At 52.4% G+C, this 23,093-nt stretch overlaps 1 protein-coding gene across 3 annotated transcripts; it reads right to left on the bottom strand.

Moving 5' to 3' along the window:
- Window positions 1–145: 145 nt before the first annotated feature.
- On the bottom strand, window positions 146–19,944 carry TCOF1 (treacle ribosome biogenesis factor 1). 3 transcript variants are annotated; one of them, XM_040078230.2, is made up of 18 exons: window positions 19,827–19,944; window positions 19,354–19,409; window positions 16,577–16,719; window positions 15,739–15,848; window positions 15,131–15,479; window positions 14,231–14,316; window positions 13,545–13,766; window positions 12,710–12,979; window positions 8,639–8,813; window positions 8,361–8,503; window positions 6,310–6,504; window positions 5,628–5,859; window positions 5,321–5,403; window positions 4,377–4,605; window positions 2,817–3,392; window positions 1,652–1,773; window positions 1,138–1,174; window positions 146–678 (listed from the first exon to the last, which is right to left on the bottom strand). In XM_040078230.2, exons 1-17 carry the CDS (start codon window positions 19,935–19,937, stop codon window positions 1,142–1,144), a joined length of 3,135 nt encoding a protein of 1,044 aa, XP_039934164.1. In that variant the 5' UTR covers window positions 19,938–19,944; the 3' UTR covers window positions 146–678; window positions 1,138–1,141. The 3 variants fall into 3 exon arrangements, with proteins under 3 accessions (XP_039934164.1, XP_039934165.1, XP_039934163.1); XM_040078231.1 differs by having other exon boundaries at window positions 146–1,174; window positions 15,739–15,845; XM_040078229.1 differs by having other exon boundaries at window positions 146–1,174.
- Between the last annotated feature and the right edge of the window lie 3,149 nt (window positions 19,945–23,093).

Genomic DNA, 23,093 nt, shown 5'->3' on the forward strand with positions numbered 1-23,093 from the left:
TCCCACTCCTGGCCCATCCCTTGTTCCATTTCTCTTGTACCCTGGGGTCCCCCTGCCCCAGACAGGCAGACACTGGGCTCTGCTCTCCCACCCACAACATCCTCCAGAGCCAGCCAGCCTTGGCCTCCCCTGCAAGCAGCTGAAGTAAAACCCGTTGGTTGTTTTTTATTTTGTATTTCATAAAAAAAACAACACAAAATCTGACTCTGCCTTGGCTGAGAACAGCTGCTGGACACAACAGTTCAGTGCAACTCCAGGGACATGATAATCACCACTGTCAGTGTTAGAATAAAAAGGAAACTGGAGAGCTTTCTTTGTAGTAGCAAAAGGACACCACAAGTCACAGGAGGAAGGGAAAAAAGGTGAAAGTTTTTCTCAAAAATATAGCTCTGTGGTAAGAGAAAGGATGGCTGGGTATCAACAAAAGGAAAAGCAGTTTATGCTCTGCTCTGGTCAAACTGCCTCCTCCAGTTCTGTTCCATGTGGAGGGACTATAAGCACATCTCTGGGCCTCAGCAGGAGGAGGCAGAAAGTTAAACAGCTCTGCTCTAAAACTCACAGTTAAAAGAAGTTATAAATAATTATTTAAAAACAAGTTGGAATTCTCCAGGTGAGCTTCCTTTTCCTCTCTTCTCTTTGATCTTCACCCATAAATCTTTAATCACAGGACTGCGGTACCTTTGGGGAGAGGAGTTAAAAGTTAGGGATGGGGAGGAGAACAGCCTTACAGCTGAGCTGAGCAGAGCACGGGCAGAGGCATCTGGTCCACTTCCAGGTGGCTAAAACATCACCATCTAATCCCCATCACTTTTCCAAGCTCCCTGTGGTTGGCAGGGACAGACAGACACTGCCAGAGGCCGCTCATCTCTGCAGGTGACAGAGGTCAGCAACACCCAGGCTGGACATCTGGTTCTCAGCAGCTAAAGAGTTGAGGTCAGACACATCCAGAGAAGCCAGCACACGGCTGCACGACATTCCTCACACTGCTCCACTCCCTGGCCCTCTGATCCCAGGCCAGGCTGGCTTAGTGAGCTCTTAGAGGGCACATTGTCTTCCCAAAACTGGCCCAGGAGTTCTGAATGTGGCCAAGGTTATGGTGCTCAGGGTACCAATGGCCAGTCCCCACAGGCCATGTACCTTCTCACAATCCTTCAGGCTCAGCTCCTTTCTTCTTCTAAAATGGAAAGGGGAAAAAAAAAACATTAGTATCATTTGCACCACAGACATGAAGGACCCAGCAAAGCCACAGAGGCTTCCTGGGTATGCCCCTGTAGAGGTGGCAGCCACCACAAGGAACATCCTGAAGTGTCACCCTGTCACCCCTTCAAGCCCTTGGGATGGGATGGAGAAGCCTGCCAAGCCCTCAGGAACTCCAGCTTCTGCTGAGAGTGAGATGAAGAGAGCTGGAGAGCAGCACTTACTCCTTAGACAGGGCAAAGCCCTTTGCCACCAAAAGGGTCCAAGGAACCCTCCTAGGGCAGCAATACAGAACAAGCCCTTTGAGTCTAATCCCAGCCAAAGGTCAGGGTGTCTAATGACTGGCCACGGTGAACTGTAGGCTTCCCTGTACTGCTAGCAAGGCCAGGAAATGGCTCTGTTCCTCCTCCTGCTGGGATGAGCACCACAGCCCAGGGTGTGGTACAGTACATACCTTCTTCTTCTTCTTGTGAACCTCAGCAGAGCCATCTGCTACAGCAGCCTCTTCCAAAGATACCTTTTTGCTCTTCTTCTTTTCTTTTTCAGTCTTCTTCTTTTCTTTTTCAGGCTTCTTTTCTAGGAGTGGGAAAGAAAAGCACACTAACAGAGGGACTCTGGTACTGTCAGCCCCTGAGAGGGAGCACAGGCCGGTACGAGCATCTCCAGTAAGCTTTTGATCGCATCCAAACCCGAGCAAGATTTCCAGAGCAGGGACTGGGTGAAGGCAGAGCTCTGCCCACAGGCAGCTGCACCCAGGGATGTTTCCCTAATACCCCTGAGCAAGAGCAGCTTGATCCCACCATCTGTGCACACACACGGGTGGAATTACATAGAATTCCCTTCTTTCCACCTCCTGCTCCCCACCTGCTCCAAGGAACTGCTTCAGGGCTGGAGTAGATGGGCACATGCCAGAAATGAGAGCCAGGGAAGCTGCTGACACAGGGTGGACATGAGGTTCAGCTCAGCACAACTGCTCAAGAGGCTCCACTCATCCCCGTTAAACAGCTCACACAGGGGCCAACACACAAGTCTGGTATCCTCCAAAAATAAGGTCTGCACTTCAGCAAAACAGAAACACCAACAGATCTGGCCCAGCCAATCCACATCCCCTCCCCACCTTTTTCTTTAAAGCCTATCAGATCCAGCACAAAACCAGCTCTGATTTGCAAATACAGGCTGCACTGCAAAGAAAAAAAAAAAGGCCTTTGGATTAGAGGAGGAGAGGAAGGCACTACAGAACAACAAGGGTCCAAAGTGACAGGACACAAGGAAATAGCCTCAAGTTGAGCCAGGGGAAATTCAGGTTGAATATTAGGAAAAATTTGTTCACTGAAACAAGTTGTCCAGGGCAGTAGTGTGGTCACCAACCTTGGAGGCATTTAAAAGATGTGTAGATATGGTATGTGGGGACATGGTTTAGGGACGGGCCTGGGTTAATGGTTGGAGTTGTTGATCTTAGAGGCCTTTTTCAAGCCACACGACTGATTCCATGAGGGAAGCAGCCAAGCAGGAAGCCAATGGGAAAGCAGGTGCTATTTGCAAGGCCTTGCACCAGAGGCTGAAGGTGCATCAGCTGCAAGTACCCATTGCAAACTAGGCCCCCTATGAAGGATGCTTACTTTTAGCTGCTTTTTTCTTTTCCTTGCTGCCTGCCACCTTCTCCAGGTCACCATCTGCTTTCTTCTTTTTCTTTTTGGGTTCTTCTTCATTAGCTTGCCCTTTCAGTTTCTTCTCCTTGGGCTGCCCCACAGCCCCATCCTCTCCTGTCAGCTTCCGCTTCTGAGACGTTTTCTGCTTCTTCTTGTCTTTGTCTTTGCTCTTGGGTGTTTTCACAGCCTTGTCTGCTGTGGAGGACGGTTTCTTTTTCTCCTTTTCTTTTTTCTCCTTTTTCTCCTTTTTCTTCTTCTTCTTCACTTCCAACCCTTCCAGTGTCTGCACTGCAGGGATGCTGGCAGCAGTGGTGACCTCAGTTTGGCTCCCTGAGCTTGGCTGCTGTGACTGTGGGACGGAGAGCAGGGCATGCGATGATGCTGGGGTCACTTGCACCCCTGCTGCCCCAACATTGTTCTCTTTTGTTGCCAGGGTTTTCTTCAGTGAGGAAGCTTTGAGGCTGGCATGACCTGGCTCTGTTTTTCCTGCCACCTTCTCTTTGTTGGAGGCTTCTGTAGCTTCCTGCCCTGAAGGGGGGTTGTTTTCTGTGGAAAGAGACAAAAGAGAACGACAACTCAGGGAGCATTTATTACACAGACTAGTCACAGGAGGATGGAAATATGCATTTGAAGAGGAGCATTCAGTTCTTCTCCCCCAAAAAAGCTAAACTTGTTGGCATCTGTAGCAGAGTCAGAGAAAGATGCCCCAGCCTGAAGTGGGTGACAACAGCCACAACAGCTTTGGCTGTTTGGCAAGATGGGTGAGCATAGATGGAGCAGTCCTTCCCCAGTAAGCTGGGGACTTCCCATGCTGGTGGGGGTCTCCACACTGCCATGTGTCATCACCACCAACGGCCAAGCCCAGAGCCCCTGGGCCCTCTTAAGTCCATATACAGATAGTTCTGACTTTCTCAACAGATCTTTGCACAGTTTCATAATGTTCCCAAGGGACCAACAGAACCATCTGAACTTCTAGAGTGGGCCAGAGTTCATCTGAAGGTGCCAGGGTCACACCAGAGCAGAAGCAGATTCCAGCTCCAAGTTTTATGTTTTGCCAACAAACCAGGGAAATGATGGGACACTTTGTTTCTCCACAGGTCTGGCTTGCCTCCCCTCTGCTCCCCATGCAGCAGAGCCCACACAGCCCAAGGCTGAATACCAGCACTGTGCAGCAGATGTTCTTCAGGCAGTGTTTGAACCCTCCACAGAAGCCAGCAATGCAGTGTGCACTGGCTCCAGGGAGAGCCCTACCTGCTCCTGTTAATTACTGTGGTTAAAGCACATCTTGGAAGAGGCAAAGGCACTGAGCCTTGGAGGCAGCCGGCACAAGCAGGCTGTGGAGGGAGAAGGCTGTGCTGTGGCCAGGGAAGCCAGCAGACGGCAGCAGCACTCCATGCTGCAGTTCCATGGTAGAGACACACTGGGAACAGGGTCTGTGCCAGTGACACCTTCCCCAGTGTCACCCTCCCATGCCAGCACAGCTCTGCTCCCGAGCCAAGCAAATTCCCAACCGTGCCAAAGGAGACCCACCTGCTTTGTGGTTTGCAGCCACCTGGTTGTCATCTGTGTCGGAGTCACTGCTGTCACTGCTTAAGCTGTCGGCCGGGGCTGCTTTCAGGGAGCCCTTGGCGAGGGAGTTTGCAGCACTCCCAGCTGCCTTCCCCGGCCCCACCTCACCTCCAGGCTGGGGGGGAACCGTCTTTGGTGCCTGGGGTGTTACCGGGGTCTTGGAGAGGACTGGGTAGCCTGTGAGCAGGGACTGAAACAGCACAGACACGGGTGAGGAGTCACAGCAGGGCAGCCTCCCACACAGCAGACATGCAGCTCTGTCTCTGCTGCTATTGTTCTCATACTTCGAGTGAAGGGCCCACCTTGGGCCACCTGTAGAGCCAGCTCTGAGAGCCCAGCGCTACCAGGAGAGGGGCCAGCACTGACAGACACCAGCTGAGCTGACAGCCTCAGACAGAGAGCTGGCGGCCAGAGGTTCTTTGTTCTCGCCCAGCAAGGCAGGCTTGGGGGAGGCTCCTGGCCATCAGCGAGCGCCCACGCACACTTAATGCACTGCAGATGTGCTGCACGCCCTGCACGTTTCTTATAAAGGGAATTTAATGTCTTGGACACGGCTTAAGTTACAAACTAAAGAGGGGGGAAAAAAAATCCCTGCTGCTATTGGCACTGTGCACCAGTTCTCCTGGTTTAACCCTTGCAAGATACCACATCCTCCTGTCTCTCCTCCCAGGGAAGGCACCATGAAGCCAGGACCCAAGTCCTGGCTGCCTGGGGAAGCATTCCAGGTTCAAAAGATTCTCCCTCTCTGCCTCCACCAAAAGGCCTTGCTCACGCCACTGCACTGGGGAACCCCCACTTCTCTGCTGGCAAACCCACGCAGCACCCCATCTGCTATGGATGAGAACTGAGTCTCTCAGTTCTGTTTAGGAGCCAGCTGCAAGACCCAAGAGGATCCAGTACCATACCTGCGATGCTGCATCCTCCTCCTCACTGGACTCCAAGGAGGAGTTCTGGGCTGGCTGGGTCCCTCCTGGTTTCTGTAGGGAGCCTGGAAAAGCAGAGTTCCTCCTGTTAAACCACTGCTGCCTGGGGCTGAGCTCACCCTCCCAGCACAGGCTCTGCCCCTAAAGCCCTTCTGTCTCCAGGAAAAGGGGAGTGCCCTGTCAGGCTGGAGAGGAGGAATGCCTCCCCAACCCCTGCAAACCTGCCAAGTGTAACAAAAGGCTGTCCCCATCCCAGCAGCACTGAGAGCATCTTCTGGAGAGAACTGACCAGGTTTAGAAGGCTGCTTGGGTGCCTCCTCCACGTCACTGTCGGAGGAACTGCTGCTGTCTGAGGTGTCCTCCGCATGGGTGGGTGGCACGGCCTGGCTTGGGTGGGTGTCCTGTCCTGGCTGCAGGACTGGCTTCCTCGCCTTGGCAGTGGAATTTCCTGGGGCAGCAGTGGTGGCAGGAGGAGATTTTCCCACAGGAACCCTTTGCTTTTGGCTAGAGGCAGCGGGGACCTAGGGAGAGGGAGATGAAACAGGTCTGGAAGGAGGAATAACTGACTGCTCACATCCATGAACTATAAGCAGCAGCCCAGAGTAGATGGGCATGGATCACCTTGGCCCTTCTTCAGCTGTACTGCTCCAGTTTGTGTCACAGTCAGCCCAAGAACCTCTCAGAGGGCCCAGCTCGCCCCAGCCCACAGGGGAAGGGCAGCTGAGGCCAAGCAGACAACTGCTATCACAAAAGGAAAGCAGCAGCCAAGCAGCTGGGAGCCAGGAACAGCAAAAGAACCAGGATTACCCCCTGCTCCTCTGCCTCATCTCATGGCATGATAACTGTGCTTAGGATAGAGCAGCCCCTCTCTCCTGGCTTCATGAACACATCCATCCCTCAGCTGCGGACGTGGCACCAGCCCCAGAGCCCAGCAGACCCATCTACTCCCTCTCCTCAGGGAAGCTCCCCACCTTAGTCTCCTCCACCACCACCTTTCCTGCCAGCACGTTCTGCTCTGAGGCATCACTGCCCAAGCTCTCAGACACTCTGCTCACAGCAGGGGCAGCAGGAGTTTTTGTCTTCTTCCCTGATGGCAGGGTGGTATTTGCCTTTGCAGCCACCATGCTCGAAACTGAAGTTACTTTGACATTCTGCTGGGACAGAGTCTGAAAGACAAGAGAAAGAAAATCAGGACAGAGCAAACGTGGAGGGAAAAGATACGGAGGCATACACCAATCCAGCACTAACTCCTAAGCCTTTCCATCATTTTCAGCACAGCACCGAGACCTTTTGTTTTTTAATTCTCCCCTTTACAAACCAGTTCTTGCCTCCCAAGAGCGTCTAAGCAAGGCCTCTGGCACAGCCAGGAGCAGAAATGAGGGCCAGCACCCCAAGAGTGCCAAAAGCATTAGCTCAGTGCCCTAAAGGCACCTATCCTGAGGGCAGGCAGGGGAAATGTGCTGTGCTTGAAGACTGTGAATCAGTACCCACTGCAGCATCAGCAAGACGGAAGTTGTAAACCCTTGCAGAGTGGGCACTTGGATTCCTGGATGCCTTTTACACTCTAAAAATCACACACTGAGAGTTAATTGGCAACAGAGATAAACAAAGACACCAACCACAGGGAAAATCTGCCTGGAGGTCGGCAAGCCAAAAACAGATTAGGTGTCAAATTAACAAGAGCAATTTTGTTGCCTCATATTTGAAACTTCCCATCAAACTTAACATAAGAGGGGTTAAAAATAGAAAGGCCAGGGGCATGGAAACCAGGCACTGAGGACAGGTCCACGATACAAATGCCAGCAGAGGAGGGGGAAGGAGCCACGAAGAAGCACTCAACTCAGCCTCCTGGTTTGTGTTACCAACAAGGCCATGTGAGCAGCCCTCCCCCTCCAGATCCCTGACAAGCTGGGCCTTTGTGGGCTGACATTTCCCTCACACATCATCTGGCCTTGGGAAAGGAAAAGGCCCCGCTCTGCTGTGCAGAGCCGACGTGAGCTCTCGGCCCTCACACACAAAGCTCAAGTTACAGAACTGCATTATTTTATACAATCTCAGTAATATAAACATGCTTTACTCAAGGACTGCTCAGGATGGCTGCCTGCCCATCAGCTGGAGGGACAGAGCCTCTCCCCAGCCCAACATAGGGAAGGGTTCCCTGAGTGCTGATCATGTCCCCCTCCCAACAAAGGCATGTGTGGGGCAAGAAACGAGTTTGGCACCAAGCCCTGGGCTCAGAGCACCAGCCAGGCCACTAACATGTGGAAGAGTAGCCATGTTCCATAGTCAGTGGGGGTTTTTATGTGGTTTCTTGGGCTCAAACTGCAGCACAAGTGCAGACACCCCTAAGACAGCTTCACACCGAGGCAGCTCTGGCCCCAGGAAGCTCAGCCGCAACTTTGCAGGACTGGCATGGAGACACAGAGACTCCAGGGGGAGAGCTGGGATCAGCTCCATGACACTCAGGGGTGCTCCCAGCACAGATATGGGGTCACTTCCCTTCTCCAAGGCAGAAGCCTGGCTCCTCCCGCTGAAATACAGCAGGACCGCTGTGGTACCCTTCAGGGAAGATCCCGCCATCCTCCCAAGGCTTGTGGAAAAAGAAACCAAAGAAATTCAGAGGTCTGTCAGGAACAAGGCAATGGGTTGCCTTGGAGCTACACAGGTCATGGAAAGATTCCTCCTGTAAGGATTTGGCTGCTTTGCCAGCCTAAATTCCTGGAGTAGAGCAGAGGGGACAGAGTCCCAGGGAAAGTCTGGGTTTGTGTGTCTACTCATGCTCCTGTCAAAGCACTCACGCTCTCCACTGCTCTCACATGCTGCAAGATTGCTGTGGCTGAGACGTGCACCCAGAGCTGGGGTCAGCCAGACCCACGGACACAGCCAAGAAAACCTGTTCCAGCCAACGGGAGGCTCCTCTGCACTGCCCATCATCTGCACAAGTCCCACCTTCCAACTCCTGGGACCTCCTGGGCATGCAGCACTACAAGCCTAAACAGCCAGTGGCTCGGAGGCTCCTCACCTGGGAAGGGGGGACTATTTCATCCTCTGAATCTGACTCCTCACTGGAATCATCACTGCTGTCCACAGCTGGAGGGGCTGTGGCTGGTGCCGAGGCCAGTGCCTTTTTCACATTTGCTGGTTGGGGCACAGAATTGGTTTTCACTGCAGGAAAAGCAAAAGAGATTGTCTCTGTGAGAAAGGATTGCTCCCTGTAGCTGTCCAGAGCAGGAGCTGCTCCATGTGCAGGGGAGAGGAAGGATGCAGGTGAGGGATCCTGGCTACTACCAGGCAACTCACCAGCTTGTGGAGGCTGTTTCTGTGCTGCAGGAGACTCCTCTTCACTGTCAGACGAGTCACTGCTCCCGCTTTCTGAAACCTGGCTCTTCAAGGTGCTTACCACTGCTTTTTCAGGCTGCCCAGCTTTAGCAGCTGGGGTCAGGTTGGGAATAGGCTTGGGCTGGTCTGATAACCTCTTAACAAAAAAGAAACACAGGCCCAGAAATGCAGTATTAGTACAGGCGTTGTTTAGGAGTTTAAGTGCAGTTTCAGCTAAGGCTGGGTTTTGTTTTACCCTTACAGAGCTGTTACTAATACTCACACCATCTTTGGTGTGTTATGAGCGGAAGGGGCTTCAGTCACTGCCTGCGCTGAGCTGGTGCAGATACATCCCCCTGAATTTAGCAATTTCCTTCTGACAGAAAGCCCAAATACGTTTTACATGAGCACGCAGGCTAATCGTGCTTGTAACCTTCTAACAGCAATTCCTTCTTGAGACAGAGACACTGGCTGAGGACAGGAGAAGCACTGCAACCCCAAGACTCCCACTCCAAGGAAGCCATTTAAAAACGACCTACCCACAGTTCAGGGAATCAGTAGGAGTTGGGAAACATCGTGCCATAATACTTCCAAGATTCAGAGACAGCATTAGAGCAGCTACTGCCTAGATCTGCTAGAGAGCTCAGTGCAGACACAGGGCTGACACAACGGTTGAGAACACAGGGCAGGCAGAGACAGAGCGTGACTCAACTTGGAAGCAGATTTGTCAACAGGTCTAAGAATTTAGACATCTCCAGACATCAAAACATCTCTGACACTCACTTGGGCTGTGTCTTTCTGCAGCACCTGTCAATAGTCAGATGTTCCAGGACAGACCACAAGCCACCCTCCCTGCTGCATCAGCACTAGGAAGCCACAGTCACCTGTGCCCCAGATGCACAACTGCCAGGTGAGACTCTCTCTTCTGGCCCCTCTCCAAGGGCTGCAGATCCCCCTCCTGCACACTGAAGGTTAGTGGTGGCAGAGGAGAGGAAGCGCTTGTGGAATGATCTGGGAATTTCCTTCCCTGCAGATATTCCCCGGGCTGGCAGTGCTCTGCGTGCACTCATTTACTCCACTCATGGCTCATCTCCCAGATGCTCTGCCAAGGAGTACATCGTGTTTGCCAGGGCAGGCAGGCCCTCTGCACCCTGCATGTGATGCTTTGGTGCTCCATGAGAGGTCCCTGCCCGGCTGCACCACCCCTGCTATGCTGCTAATGCAGTGATATCCCCACAGCCCACAGCAGAGAGCCCCAGCGTAGCAGCCTTTTGGGAAGACCAATCCTACTGTGCTTCCTGGCACAGCCCTGCCATGGGCTGCCACTGGGGCACTGTTTATCATCTCCAAGCCAAACACTACACAGACAACAGCATCTGCATGTTTATCCCATTACAGAACAGCTCTCTGAACGCGCCAAGCACATTTTGACTCTGCTTAGAGAAACAGAAACCTCCACAAGTGCTTGGGGAGGGGGGGACCACAAACCTCACTTCTCTGTTTTGTTTTGATACCAGTGAGTCACAGTCTCCAGAAGACGGGCCAGCTTCGCAATGCTGAAGAGACACAAGTACTTGAAGCAGTCAGAAGAATTTGCACACCCTGCTCTGAACGTGCTAACTCCTCTCTGCTGTTCTGAACACTGCTGTACAAGGAAAGAACTTACCAAGATCAGAGCCCACTGAGTTTTAAGCTCACTCAGTTTAAAGCCCTTCATAGCAACGGTCTGGCTTCTCCCTCTATGTGGATGCACAGCACAGGGCTGCTCCATTTCCCAGCTTAGCAATGGAGTGGCAAAGAGCTGCCATGCAGGGGCATCACAACACAGAAAGATGACAACAGCATCCACATAGAAACAACCATAAGGTCTACACAGCCTCAGATCTTCCTGGGAGGCAGCCAAGGTCCATCCATTCACATCAGATGGATGACAGCCTCAGGTGGGATCTGGCCAACAGGACAGCCAAGTTACATCCAGGGAGCAGGTAACACAGGCAGAGAGCTCCTGACAGCTTGACAGTCAACAGGTACTGAAGTAACTCAGAGAGGAGGAAAATAACTCAAGAGGAAATAATTTTTCCTGCTCCCTCTCCAGCCCCCAAAGCAGGAGCTGCCTGTGGCTCAGCGAGTGTGATGACTCAGCTCCCTCACAACCCATCTGCCACTCGCTGGCTCCATTTGCATCCTGCAGCGCTGCATGACAAGAGGGGGAACAACACTGAGCCACGTGCTGGGCGCACGTTGTAAAATCACACTCGGGCACTGCCCGTGTGCCGTGGGAACACCGGGACCGGCAACTCAGCTGTGCCACGGCCCAGCCAAGGGGTAACTGCCACCTGCACAGGAGGGGGAACAGGATTTGAGGGGGAAGAGAGACCCTCAGTCTCTTGGGAAACCTGGCCTCCCTCCACACAGCCTGCAGTCCAAGATTAAAAGTTGCTGGCACAACTTCTGTCAGCACAACCCACGCGGGTTTTCCTGGGATGCACAGGGAAGACACGGGTTCCCAACACATGGACGCACGTGTATCTCACACCCACTCCCTGTAAACAGAAGCCAAAGCCTGTCTATAGAGGGCTCAAGTGCCACCTTTGACTCAAAACACTCAGGTAAAGAAGCAGCAGAGGAAAATATCAGCTCCAAAAGAAAAGCAGCTCGCAGCATCTTTAAGGTCAGACTGTCCCCCATCACCATTCCCCCCAAAATATGCAAACATCTTATCAACTTCTTTGACTAAATATTCCTGAGTCTTCAAGGGTAAACATACCAATTAAGCAGTTCAATTTAGGCATGATGTTCATTTTAATTGTGCTAATCCACCCCCACAGGGAAAGATGAAGCAGCTTCCAACGCTCTGTATGTGTTTGGATCTTGCACAGAAGCCAGAGGAAGTTGCAGGATACAGTAAGTCAGTGGTTAGCATATGCCCAAGTAGCAGATGGTAAGGGATGAGCTAAGAAGAGTTTGACTGGGAGGACAGGACTGTGGACACAGCTAAGCCCAATGGTTTGTCTTCAGGCTTCACTCATGGTCTCTGCCTGTAGGCTACTAACACGGGAAGAAACAGCCTGTATGGCAAAAATAGAGGTCCCTTGATGACAAGCTCTTCCTTGATGACTCTGGTGTTGACTCTGGTGTTGAGGGGTAAACGTCAGTTTGCAAGAGGGAAGGTGCCGAAGTGGTCAAATCAGCAGGTAAAACTTGCTGTTGAAAGCTTCATAGAATCAACATTGGAAGACACAAACATACCCCAGCTCATAATCCCTGCTAAAATGGATAAATCTCAATGGTTTTACAGTGGGACCTCACGGCACGCTATCAAATAGCTGCTCCTGTCACCTAGAGCTGAATCCTCACATATAATCAATCATGAAGCAAGAGAGCAGCACAGAGCCAACTGTGAGAGAAACGTCTCCCTCCACCCACGTTAGCAGACCAAGGCTATGAAGACAAAAATGCAGAGAGCTTTGTTGGCTCCTGCCTGTCAATAGTCAAAGGATGTGTTGACAAAGAGCCTCCCTGCAAGGACACGTGAGGCTCTACCCTCAGTTTCCCTTCCTCCCTGCAGACAGTACGGCTGCATCTCCAATGCTTTCAGCGCACTTTCTGAAGGGCCCTGCAGCTCACACTTGAGGCAGAATGTTCTAGCACAATGTGCCTAGGGATGCTCTCAGGAAGGGATCTGCACCCCTTTGAGTTCAGCAACCTGAGTGCAGTGTGAGCTCCCAGTCCTCCTCCTTTGGTCAGAGAACTCTGACCAAACCTCAGAGGAGAGCCAAGACTAACCTGCCTGTGCATCTGCACACAAGGCCACTGCAGAGGGGCAGGGCACGAGTGAATAGCTGGTATTAAACCATTTGCTTCCCACCTCCTCTGGTACAACTGTGTGAGAAGAGCGAGGGCTGTACGTGCTTCTACACAGAAAGCTCTTCCTTTTTGACGGACTGAGAAACAAGATAGTCCTGGTGTTTCAAGATCAGTGGCAGGAATTAAGGGATAAACACTTGTCTTGCATATCCCACCCCCTGGCACTGGGCTGAATGCAGCACCCACCTTCTGGCTGATGGGCACAGGCAGATCCTCCTCTTCACTGGCAGACGAGGCAGTGCTCTCCACCGGCATTATGCTTTCAGCAGGCTTTGTGGGAGCAGCAGTCCTTCCCAGTGAGGTTTTAGCCTGCTTTGGCACTGTTGGTTTTGGTGCTGTCTTCCCATGGGACAACGGAAGCGTTTTTGCTGGAGTTGCTTTGACAGAGAGCGATGCTGCTGGTGTAGGTTTCACTGGGGATGGGATGGCCTGGGAAGATTTTGGAGGTGGCTTTGTCTGGACAAGATACAAAGAGAATGAAATAAGGTAAATCCCACAGCAGCATAATTCATTTGCTCAGTCTGTAATAAAGGGAAGAAATTTCAGAGCCCCCTGGGAAAGGCAAACCCCAAAGGATGATTAGTGACTGGCGGGACACAAGGAATTCTTTCATCAGCCTGCTGCTACTACCATCCCCTCCAGTGAGGTACAAGGCAGCACTCTGCACTCCCCACAGCAGGGAAGCCGAGTTGCACTACAGTTTGACAAATTAGATACTATTTATTGCAATTTATACCTGAGAAGCAAATTCCACCATGATAATTTGCCTCTTCAGGTGGGAAAAGAATCACTGTTTTTTTTTTTTTTTTTTCTTTAAAAGTACTGATGGATTTTTCTAAGGCACAATGGGTTGATTAAAGCTCAGAGCAAAGACACGGAGGTGCCTTTTAACACCTCACGCCTCCTTCCTCCCACCTCCAACATGACTTTGCTACACACTGCTTGCATTTACAAAATCTTCTTTTCACTGCAGCTCCTAGCCCTGAGAGACATGCAAGCAGAGGAAGGATCTGATACGCACTTGGGTTACTAATGGACGTTCTTCATCCTCACTGTCTGATGAGCTGCTGCTCTCTGATGTGTCATCAGGCTGTACAGCCCCAGGAACCGTCGCTGATGCAGGTTTGGCCTGGCTTGCTGCCACTGCTGTTTGCTTCACTGCATTCTTAAGAGACACTGGAGCAGCAGGTGCACTTTTCACAGGTGCTGCGTTAGACTGCACTGCTTTCACAGCTGGCTTGGCCTGCGAACAGGGGGGACAAAAGGGAATAGGAGAACCACCTAACACCTTGGAAGAAAATGGTTGAAAGCTCTAACTGCATGGAATCTGTTTTAAAGCAAGCTACTTTGCTGATTTTGACCAGGACAGGGTTTTTCAGACCCAAGAGCTGTGGAATATCTGAAGCAAGCCACTTTCTCCATGGACTGCCTGACTATATCCATCAAATTGCATACTAATCACCTCCTACACATCCAAGGATCTCCCTCAGCCTCAGGCAGTGGTAGAAACTGGAATAGAATGATTCATGTCAGCAGGGTTTAACAGGGCTCTCAGCCACATAGCATGTGCTCTGGTCTTGGGTTTGGGGATCTCACACACCCAAGGTAAGGGATGTTGTTGGAATACGGCACTGCAGCATTTCCTCTCTTCTTCAAAAGAAGGGAAGTGATTTCCTAAGGATAAAGAATCTGTGTTGGAGAGGTTACCTGGATGGCTGGAGTTGCCAGCTCCTCCTCAGAGGATGTGTCCTCACTTGATTCCTCACTGCTGCTCTCAACCTCAGCTGCCAGCTCTGAAACACAAGTGAGGAGATGTCACAGCTGCTGCTTGCTCTGAGCCCCCAGAGCATGATGCTAATGTGGTTTTTGAAGTCAGGGAAGCAAAACAAGCTACAGAGAGGGCTGAAGGGATTCGCAGGGAAGGGGACCTAGCCCTGCTGAAAACATCAATGGCCTGCTGGGAACAGCTTCTCCAGACAAATGCTGGCCCACAAACACCTCTCCTCGAGTGCAGGCAGAGATCGGAAATGCTTCCAGGCCACCCTCTGACCCTGTGGGTGCTGCCCAGCCATACACAGCTCCCTGCAGGGGCACTCAGCCTGGCTGGGCCTCCTTTGGATAAGAGCCAAGGAGGATCATTTCCAGAACTTCAATGATCTATTTCTCACCTTCCTCCCCACAACACACACACACACTTCAAAGCCTTTAAAGATTTCCCTGAAGACTTCAAATCCCAAAACAAATCACTTTGCAATTGGGAATAAAGAGAAAATGCTGCAGTGCCTCTCCATAAAGCTGAAAGTATCAGCAGCATTGGTACTGCACCTCCTCCGGACACGCTACACTGTTAGCTCCAAACCCTGGGTGCTGCCAGACATCTTAGCACAGGATCTGCTGCTTGAAATGGGAGCAAGCATGCTGGATTCATCCCACGGAGCTCTGGAGCTGGCTGCTTTGCAGTGTTCTAGCAGCCTCCCCAAGGAACAAGCATCACTCTGAGCTTTCCAGCAAGGCAGCTGAAAGGAACGCGCTGAAGGCACGTCTCAGATCCAATCTGCAGCAAAGCTGGAGCTCATACACGTCTACACCACCCTGCAGGCTCCTTACCTGCTTTGGGGGCTGGGGCCTTCGCAGCCGGCGTCTCCTCTTCCTCCTCACTCTCGGATGAGGAGCTGCTGCTGCTGCTGGAACTTTCCGGTGCTTTGGTCGTTACTGGTGCTTTGCTTTGCCCTTTTTTGGCCACAGCTGCTGTGGCATGTCCAGGCTTCCCAGGACTGGGCAGTTTCTGGGCCTTGGCCGGGGATGGAGCTGCAGCTGGGGCATTGGGCTGCTGCTTGTTAGAGAGCACAGTTCTGCCAGCAGCAGAGAGCCCCCCTGCTCTGCCTGCTGGGGCAGCAGGCTTGGGAGGAGAATGCAGGGAGTTGGCAGCTTTGCCACCCACCACAGCTGCTGTCACCTATAGGAAATAAAGGAAATTAGAAGGCTACACACAGATGAGCTAAACCGGAGACAATGCACCTGCAATGTGGCAGCAAGGTAAGCCATAGAGGTCTTCAAGGCAGAGTTGGGGGGCAGGTATCTAAGAGAAGGCTTATGGCAGCATAGGAAGGTCATTTAAACATGATTTCCACCCCAGGACACAATATTTCATGTGCTGAGGAGCCTGGGACAGTCCTGGCCCCAGACTACCACCAGCCCTCAAAGCATTGCCTTACCGTCACTGCACCTTTCCCAGCCAGAGCCTCCTCTTCCGACGACGACTCATCTTCCTCACTGCTTTCTACATTCACTACCAAGTTCGTGGCCAGAGAAAGGCTGGCTGCTGCTGCACAGGAGAGAGCCACAGAGCAGCTGTGTGAGCGTGTCTCTCATACCAACACAGACTCTGGTTTGCAGGAGGGACCCAGCAGCAGGGCAGGGTCCCACCTCCACACCTGACCCAAGATCATCATCACTGCTGTCCCCGTGACACACAAGTGCTTTACTCCCCCTCCCCATCCCTCTTCCTGCCACCAAGACAGGGAACCTGTCAAGATCTGAAGTTTTCCAAAAGCTGGTCTACAGCAGATCAGACTGAGACAAGATGTATCAGACATGAGTTTTTGTTAGACTCCACAGGCCAACACCTCCTACATCAGCTGCACTCCAGATCTAGCCCCACCTCAGACAGAAGGCACTGGCTTTCCAGACCAACTGACAAGGCCTTCCCTGACCTATGAAACAGGCCTGCCTTTGCTGGCCCCACAAACACCTGGGACCAACTAGAAGGTGCTCCACAGTGGGCAGCAAGAGGTTCCCAAAGCTTCATCTGAGCAACAACACCCATCCCTCCCCAATGAATCATAACAGGTTTTTTCTAGCTTCAGCAGACATCTGTGCTCCTCAGAAACTCCACATGAGAAGGGGGTGCTAAATGAGATGTCCTATTTTTCTACGAGCACAAACAAATAGCCATCGCTTTACAAGCATTTTCTCCAGCCAAGAAAGCCGGGCTGCTCCTACACAAGTCTGCAGTCCTGCTCTGTCTACTCCAGGGAGATAAAAGGCTCCTACCATTTGCAGCTTTCGCCTTCTCCTTCTCATCCTCTTCTTTCTCTGAGCTCTCAGAGCTGCTCACGGGATCAGGAACTCTGATCTTTTCTGGGATGGCTGCCTCCTCATCACTCACGTTTTTTCTCTTGGAATTCGGTGGAGTTCTGAGGGAACACAATGAGTGTCAAAATGGGGAAAAGAATATCTTGAACAAATCAGCATAGAATTATTCATTCATTCTCAGATCAGGCTCCAGCCTAAGAATAGGCAGTGTAATTTCTCTACAGAGGAATTCCTAAGGAGGTGGGAAATACTTCTCTAACCTCCAAGGGACATCTCCAGTCCTCAGCAAACCTTCAAGAGCAACATATTCCTGCAACACTCAGGAGAAATACTGAACCTAGATGATTTTTCTGTGCTCTAGGCAGACACTTTCTCACTTTAGCAGAGAAATAAAAACACACACAGTCAGGCTGGTGCTCGATAGAAGGCAACCTACAGAACAAATTCCATCTCCATGAGGCAGTTACAGCCTCAGAGTACGTGCAGCCTCAGGGTTAGGGCAGATATCCCAAAAATACCAGGTCCTGGTATTCCACAGGGCCAGGAGAAGCCAATCTAAAGGGCACAAAAGCCATTTGAACTAGGGCTCCCAAGTCAAAAGGGCAGGAAAGTCAGCTTGCAGAAAGGTTTAAGAAAGGAGTGGCTGAACCTACAGAAGATGTGTTAGAAAAAGAGGACAAAGAGGCCACATAAGTACTAAACACTTAAGCTGCTCAGTTGGGTTAAAACATTAAGCTGGAGAAAGATTTCTCCAGGCTCTAAATCCTACCTGCACCAGAACAGATGATGTGGTTAAAGTTACTCATGTTTCCATTTGAGAATTAGAGACAACACATTTGCTTTATTACAAGGTAACACTGGGCACATGCCGGTCTCATTCACACGTGCAATGCTTCCATGCCCCAGGACACAGTCATTAGAAACAAATATCCTCACTTCTGGGCCAGCTTAGCTCATTTTATTTGTTCATCTGCTTTAAAAACAAGATTAGTTTAACAATTTGACAAGTAAAGGTTGTGCTTGGGGTCAATGTTCTGGCAGCACAGCAGTAACAGAGAGTTTTGTGTAAGCAGGCTAAGCCAAAGGCTTAGAAAGTCCTGTAACTACTCCAATAATCCTTTTAATAAAGCAACAGGGCAGCCCACAGAGGCACCTCTGATCCTGCAACACCATCCTGATCCAGTGACAGCTGCCAGCACAACACAGACTGATGTAAGAATTTGTTGTGAGTGACCAGGAGCTCAGGGATACCCTGTGAGGGGAAGACAGGGCGTCTGCTAGCACCGTCCCTGTGGCATTCCAGAACATCTGAGGGCTGCAGGGCTCAGGCTGCTCCTGGGGCTGAGCTGGTGCAGCTTTCCCCAGCTCCAAGGCACCCTTCCACCCCCTCTCTGCATACTACAAGAGTAAATGCAGCTCTGGAGGGAGGCCACCCCTGGAACTGCAAGTCTCAGCTTCAGGCTCAGTCTGGAAGGGTTTCTGGAGAACAGCACCAAGGATAGCCTTGGTGAGAAGGGCAAGAGCCACAGGGTAGATTAAGGAAGATTTTTGGGCCAAAAGCCTCTGAAGCAACAGGATGTGAATAGACAGCCCGCTCACAGGAGCACTCCAGGATGAAGATAACTACTGGCGAACACATCCCTCCTTTTCACTCTCAACCAGGCAGAACTCAGACAGACCAGGAATAACAGATGTCTTTGTGGGGTAGGACCAGAACAGAGGGGTGACGCTGAAGAAAAAGGAACTAAACCTGATGCAAATGCCCTGCTGCCCTCAAGTTTAAAAGCAACAGTGTCTGGGAGGGTTTGCTGCAGCAGGCAGGAAAACCAGCACGTGGGAAGGTCACCATCAGCACCCATGAGAGCAACAAACTCTTAGAGGGAGGAACTGCAAACCTATTTCTGCACTGTTATATCCTCATCTAGATCCAGCCTTCGTCCTGCTCAGGAATGGAGGGCAAGAGCAAGGAGCACAGAGCAGAAAACACCTTTGAAAAAACACTTCCCAAGGTTGCTGGCACGGCCATGCTACAGAGATCCTCACCCCAATGCTCCCAACTCCAAGAATTCCCAGAAAACCCAGCACTGAGGCTGCCACAGGCCTCTGCAGTACTGCACTCTAACATCCAACCAAAGCAAGCACAGGGTGGGTGCAAATATCACAGATGGGAAGGCTCCCTCCTGCAGACCTTCAAAAGGGGGATAATGATACAGGAAGGCGTTTGGAACATATAAAGACTTGAAAGGACAGGCTGAAACCAAGAGATTTCCTCTGAGTCAGATCATCTGTGAGCTATGCCAAGGTTTAAGTCCCCGGAAGAGCTCTGGCATTTCAGCATCTGCTCAACTTCTCTGTTCTCAGGTCAATAATCCTGCAATGCACGTGGCTTTAAAAAGACAGTGAAACAGAACTTGAGAACAGATTTCTTACAGTAAAGCATGACTCTTGAGCTTGACAACACTCCAGCATCAACCAGCACAAACAGCATCAGCTGCTCAAAACTAAGGTAACAACTTATCTCTAAACTCAGGAAATTTTAAACCAGCATAACCCTGAACATCTGAAATGAATTGCTCTGAAACCAGAGGTTAGGAGAAAACTCTGCTGAGCACAGTTATCATCGGAAATCCTCTGACAACATGGAATTCCAGGAAATAAAAATCACACATGCCATGCAGCCTAGACGCCAGCACAGTCTGGAATCTATTTGATACTCACTCCCTCCTTTGACTTACTTTTCCCAATGAGTAAAGATGTCCTCGAGAGAGGTCGAGAGCGAAGGGAGCAATTTCTGTGAAAGCAGAACGAACTCCAGTCAGGCACCGGCCCCGTTTCGGGACCCGGCGATTCCCTCCCACCCCCCCACCCCGCTGCACCCAGGGCCGCGTGTTCCGCTGGAGACTTCTCCCGGAGCAGCACGTGTTCGGAGAGCAGCAGCCCCCCAGTACGGGAGGCTCTACCGGGCGGGCTGCCAGCCTTCTCCCCGCCGAGAGCACCCGCTGGCTGCCGGGACACCACGTGGGTCCAGCACGGACCTGCGGGTCGGCGTGGAGCCACGGGCCCGCGGCGCACCCGGCACCCACACGGCGTTCCCGGTGGTCGGTGAGGGCGCCAAGCAGGACCGGGCCCTGCGGCCCCGCCGAGACACGCGCTCCGGGACCGCCCCCCCTCCGCGCTCCCCCGCGGCCTGGGCCCGGCCGCCAGTTACCTGCCCGCTCTGCGCCTGCAGCTCCCGGGCGGCCCGCGCGAAGCCGCCGCGGAGCAGGTGCTGGTGGATGAGGGCGAGCAGCTCCCGCCCGCCGCCGCCGTCGGCGGCCATGGCGCGGCCCGCGTGCCGCGCGGAGAGTCGCCACTTCCGCTTCCGCCGCGCGGCCCCATGGGAAACGTAGTGCCCGGAGTGGCCGGGGGGCGCCGGGTGGGGAGACCCGGCCAGGAGGGGTTATCGCACCGTGGGGGGCTCCCGCAAAGCCACGGGGGGAAAGGGGGAGACAGCAGGAGGGGATCACCCCATGGGGTCTGCCATGCCGCCGCGGTGGGAGATGGGGAGAACGGAAGGGCAGAGGGGGGGGTTCAGCCCGTGAGGTTCTCTCACACCCCCTCGGCTGGGGATGGGGGACGGAGAAGAGCGGGGGTCACTTCACGATGGTGGCAGGGAGGGCTCTGGCAGGGGATGGCTGAGCAGGGAAACCCCACGGCGGCTCCTGCACCGCCCTGGCGGGACACGGAGGAGAACGGGAGGCAGAGGGGTCACGCCATGGCCGGAGGTGGGCCCCTCACAGCCCCTAGGCGGGAGGTGGCGGCGAACAGAGGGCGGCGGCGCGGGGGGAAGGATGAGCCGCCCACCAGCGGGGGTGGCACCGCGGGGCCTGCTGCAGCAACACTGTAATTCTGTGTACTTCAGAACGGTCATCCGTAAGATTCATCCACAGTGCTCTGAAGAAGAATCTTCAGAGCTGATTTAGTGCTGAGTGGACTTTGAGCTGCTCAGGAAAACTCTGGCGTTTTGGGGGCTTAAACAAGCAAAGGGCCAGAGGGAAGAAGCTGCTCCTGATGCAGAGCAGCTGTCGGAGAGGGGCCTGTGATGGAGGGGCTGCCCTGCTACCACCCCCCACCCCGTGCTGATACTTTCCAGGAAAAATCTGGCTCCCATCATTTTGGCAGGGGTTTATTTTTGGAAGGTTTAATAATGTCCGTGGTGCGCCTGTCGCTCATTCAAAATACAGACCCTTTATTTGTATTCATAGGCAGGATTAAATATAAAACTGGCCTGGCTCCAGCTGGCTCTTGCACCAAACGTCTTTGACACCAGCATCGTCCAAGGCTGTAAAGCCACAGTCCAGGAGGCAGTTTTACAGCTCCTGTAAATGAATCACAGACCTGGACAGCCCTTTCTGGGACTGACCTCCCCCTGGTGCAGCGGTCACTGCAGCCTGGTGTAAATGTGGCCTCAGCACCCCCGTGATGGGGTGGCTGGACAGCCACAGTGTCCCAGCACAAGTGTGGCTGCTCTGAGGTGACCTGAGGCACAAAGTCTCAGCTGGTGGCCTGGTTTGCAGCCCTGGTTCTCCTGCCCAGAGAGGAAAAAGCCAGATGAGGGCAGAGAGCAGAGAAGGGGTGTCTGCTGGTGAGGCTGTGGGTGGGACTGAGCAGACAGAGGCAGCCTGAGGATGTTATTCATGGCCTCTGGAAGTGAGGCTGGGTGCAGATTGAGCCCCTGGAGCCCAGAAAGAGCTCTGTCTGCTGCAGGGATATGGATGAACAGCTTTGGACCTACTTTGACATCATCTGGAATGGCTTTATACCTCCAGGAATTGCTCAGTTTGCCTTGTTTATTTAAAGAAAAAAACCCACCCAAATCTGAACACTAACCCAGCTCCCACCAGCAGCCTGGTGGTGAGAGGAGCTGCTGCCCCGGGTTCAGGGTCTCTCCTGGGCAGCAAAGCTCCCCAAACATCTTGAAACAAATGTCAAACTATTAATGGAGGCTTGTGTGGCGCAGAGAATTGCAAAAGCACTGTTTGGAGAGGTCTGGAGGTTCGGTGGGTGGGACATTTAGAGCAGGGAGGGTGTCGAGTGACCCGAGTAGCAAGTTATCAAGATGCCAGCACAGAGACAAGGGAAGGGAGCACATCGTGGTAACCTGCAGGGGCGGGACGATGCAAGGAGACCCTCAGCCCAGGTACGGGCGGGAGAGAGGAGCACAGCCCTGCAGGGCAGGGTTGGAGGTGTTCTGCCAGCTCAGCTTTTCCAGAGCCCTCTGATCTCCGTGCCAGGGGACGATTCCTTACAGGGTGCCTGGGGAAAGCAACCCAGCAGCTGGGTGCCAGGAATGCAACAAGGCCCTGCTCTGCTGTATTTTCAGGCCTCCCCTCTTCCCCCGTGGCTCAGGGCACACATACACTAGAAAGCATAAAGGATTTGGCTTTGACCGACTTCAATAAAACATTGAAGGGAGGAGGATAGATGGGCACAGATGGGAGGGAACGCTTTCAGGAGAGACTGCTTGAGAAAGGCAAATAGAGGATGTTAAAGCTCTGAGCACACATGCACAAATGGCTTGAAAAATTGACTCAATTTTCCCCTTGCCCTCCCCAAGTATCTCTTCACCAGTCTGCCGTAGTTCAGGGTCACCCAAGTCCAAAGCTTCATACCCTCAAACCACGAATACACTCCACAAACCACAGCGCAGGACCTGGGAATAACACAGCCCACTTGAATGAAGAAATCTGAAAAAAAATGATACGTATGCTGCACCACAATTACAGGTAGGGAAGGTATTTGAGGTGGTTAGTAAACATGTCAGAAAATAAATACAGCTATTCAGTCAGCAAACAGCTGCATGATTATAACCTGGAAAATCTACCCCAGCCCAAACCCAGCCGAGACCCAACAACATGCGCTTATTAAGGAGTGGTATTTTTTTTTTTTTTTTTTTTTGTGCGCGCATTTTTTGGAAGGAGTTTGAAAATATTTTGCCCACTCTTTATTTTAGGAAGGTGAAATGTCCCTGGTGGATTTCAAAAGCCAACCTTTCGGGTATGTGTTCTCCATGCCAAGACACTGAGTCACGAAGAGATCGGAGGAAACTGTTGGAAGTCCAGACAGGGGATAAAACAGCTGTAATTGAGCAGCCAGCTCAGCTGCCTCTGCTAATAACCACACAGCCCTTCCCTGCCCTCAGCCTTCAAGCTGAGGTCTTTGCTTTCTGCCACTTTCACGGGCTCCCTGGTTATTGCTTGGGGTCAAACTTGTCCACACCTATTCCTTTCTGAATGTCTGCTTGTGTGCCAGCCAAGCCTGGGGTCAGGGAGTGTGCCTGCAGGCTGGGCAGCACTGCCCTTCCTGAGGTTTTCCCAGCGGGAGCTGGCAGCCCCCAGGCACGTCTGCAGGACCCTTGGGCTCTGCTGCTCTCCAAGCTTCAGGTCAACGTCAGTGCCCACCCTGGCATGTTGTGTTGTAGCAGTTTGGGACACGT

The sequence above is a fragment of the Hirundo rustica genome, chromosome 14 (genome assembly GCF_015227805.2).
Source record: "Hirundo rustica isolate bHirRus1 chromosome 14, bHirRus1.pri.v3, whole genome shotgun sequence".
NCBI classification, from domain to species: domain Eukaryota; kingdom Metazoa; phylum Chordata; class Aves; order Passeriformes; family Hirundinidae; genus Hirundo; species Hirundo rustica.

Bases quoted from the DNA above. Each gene is read 5' to 3' on its own strand.
- TCOF1 (XM_040078230.2), bottom strand. From the start codon at position 19,937: ATGGCCGCCGACGGCGGCGGCGGGCGGGAGCTGCTCGCCCTCATCCAC. The intron at 16,720-19,353 runs GTAAGTCAAAGG...GTGTTCCCTCAG, and splicing joins ATCTTTACTCATTGGGAAAA to AACTCCACCGAATTCCAAGA. The intron at 14,317-15,130 runs GTAAGGAGCCTG...CTTGTGTTTCAG, and splicing joins GGCCCCAGCCCCCAAAGCAG to AGCTGGCAGCTGAGGTTGAG.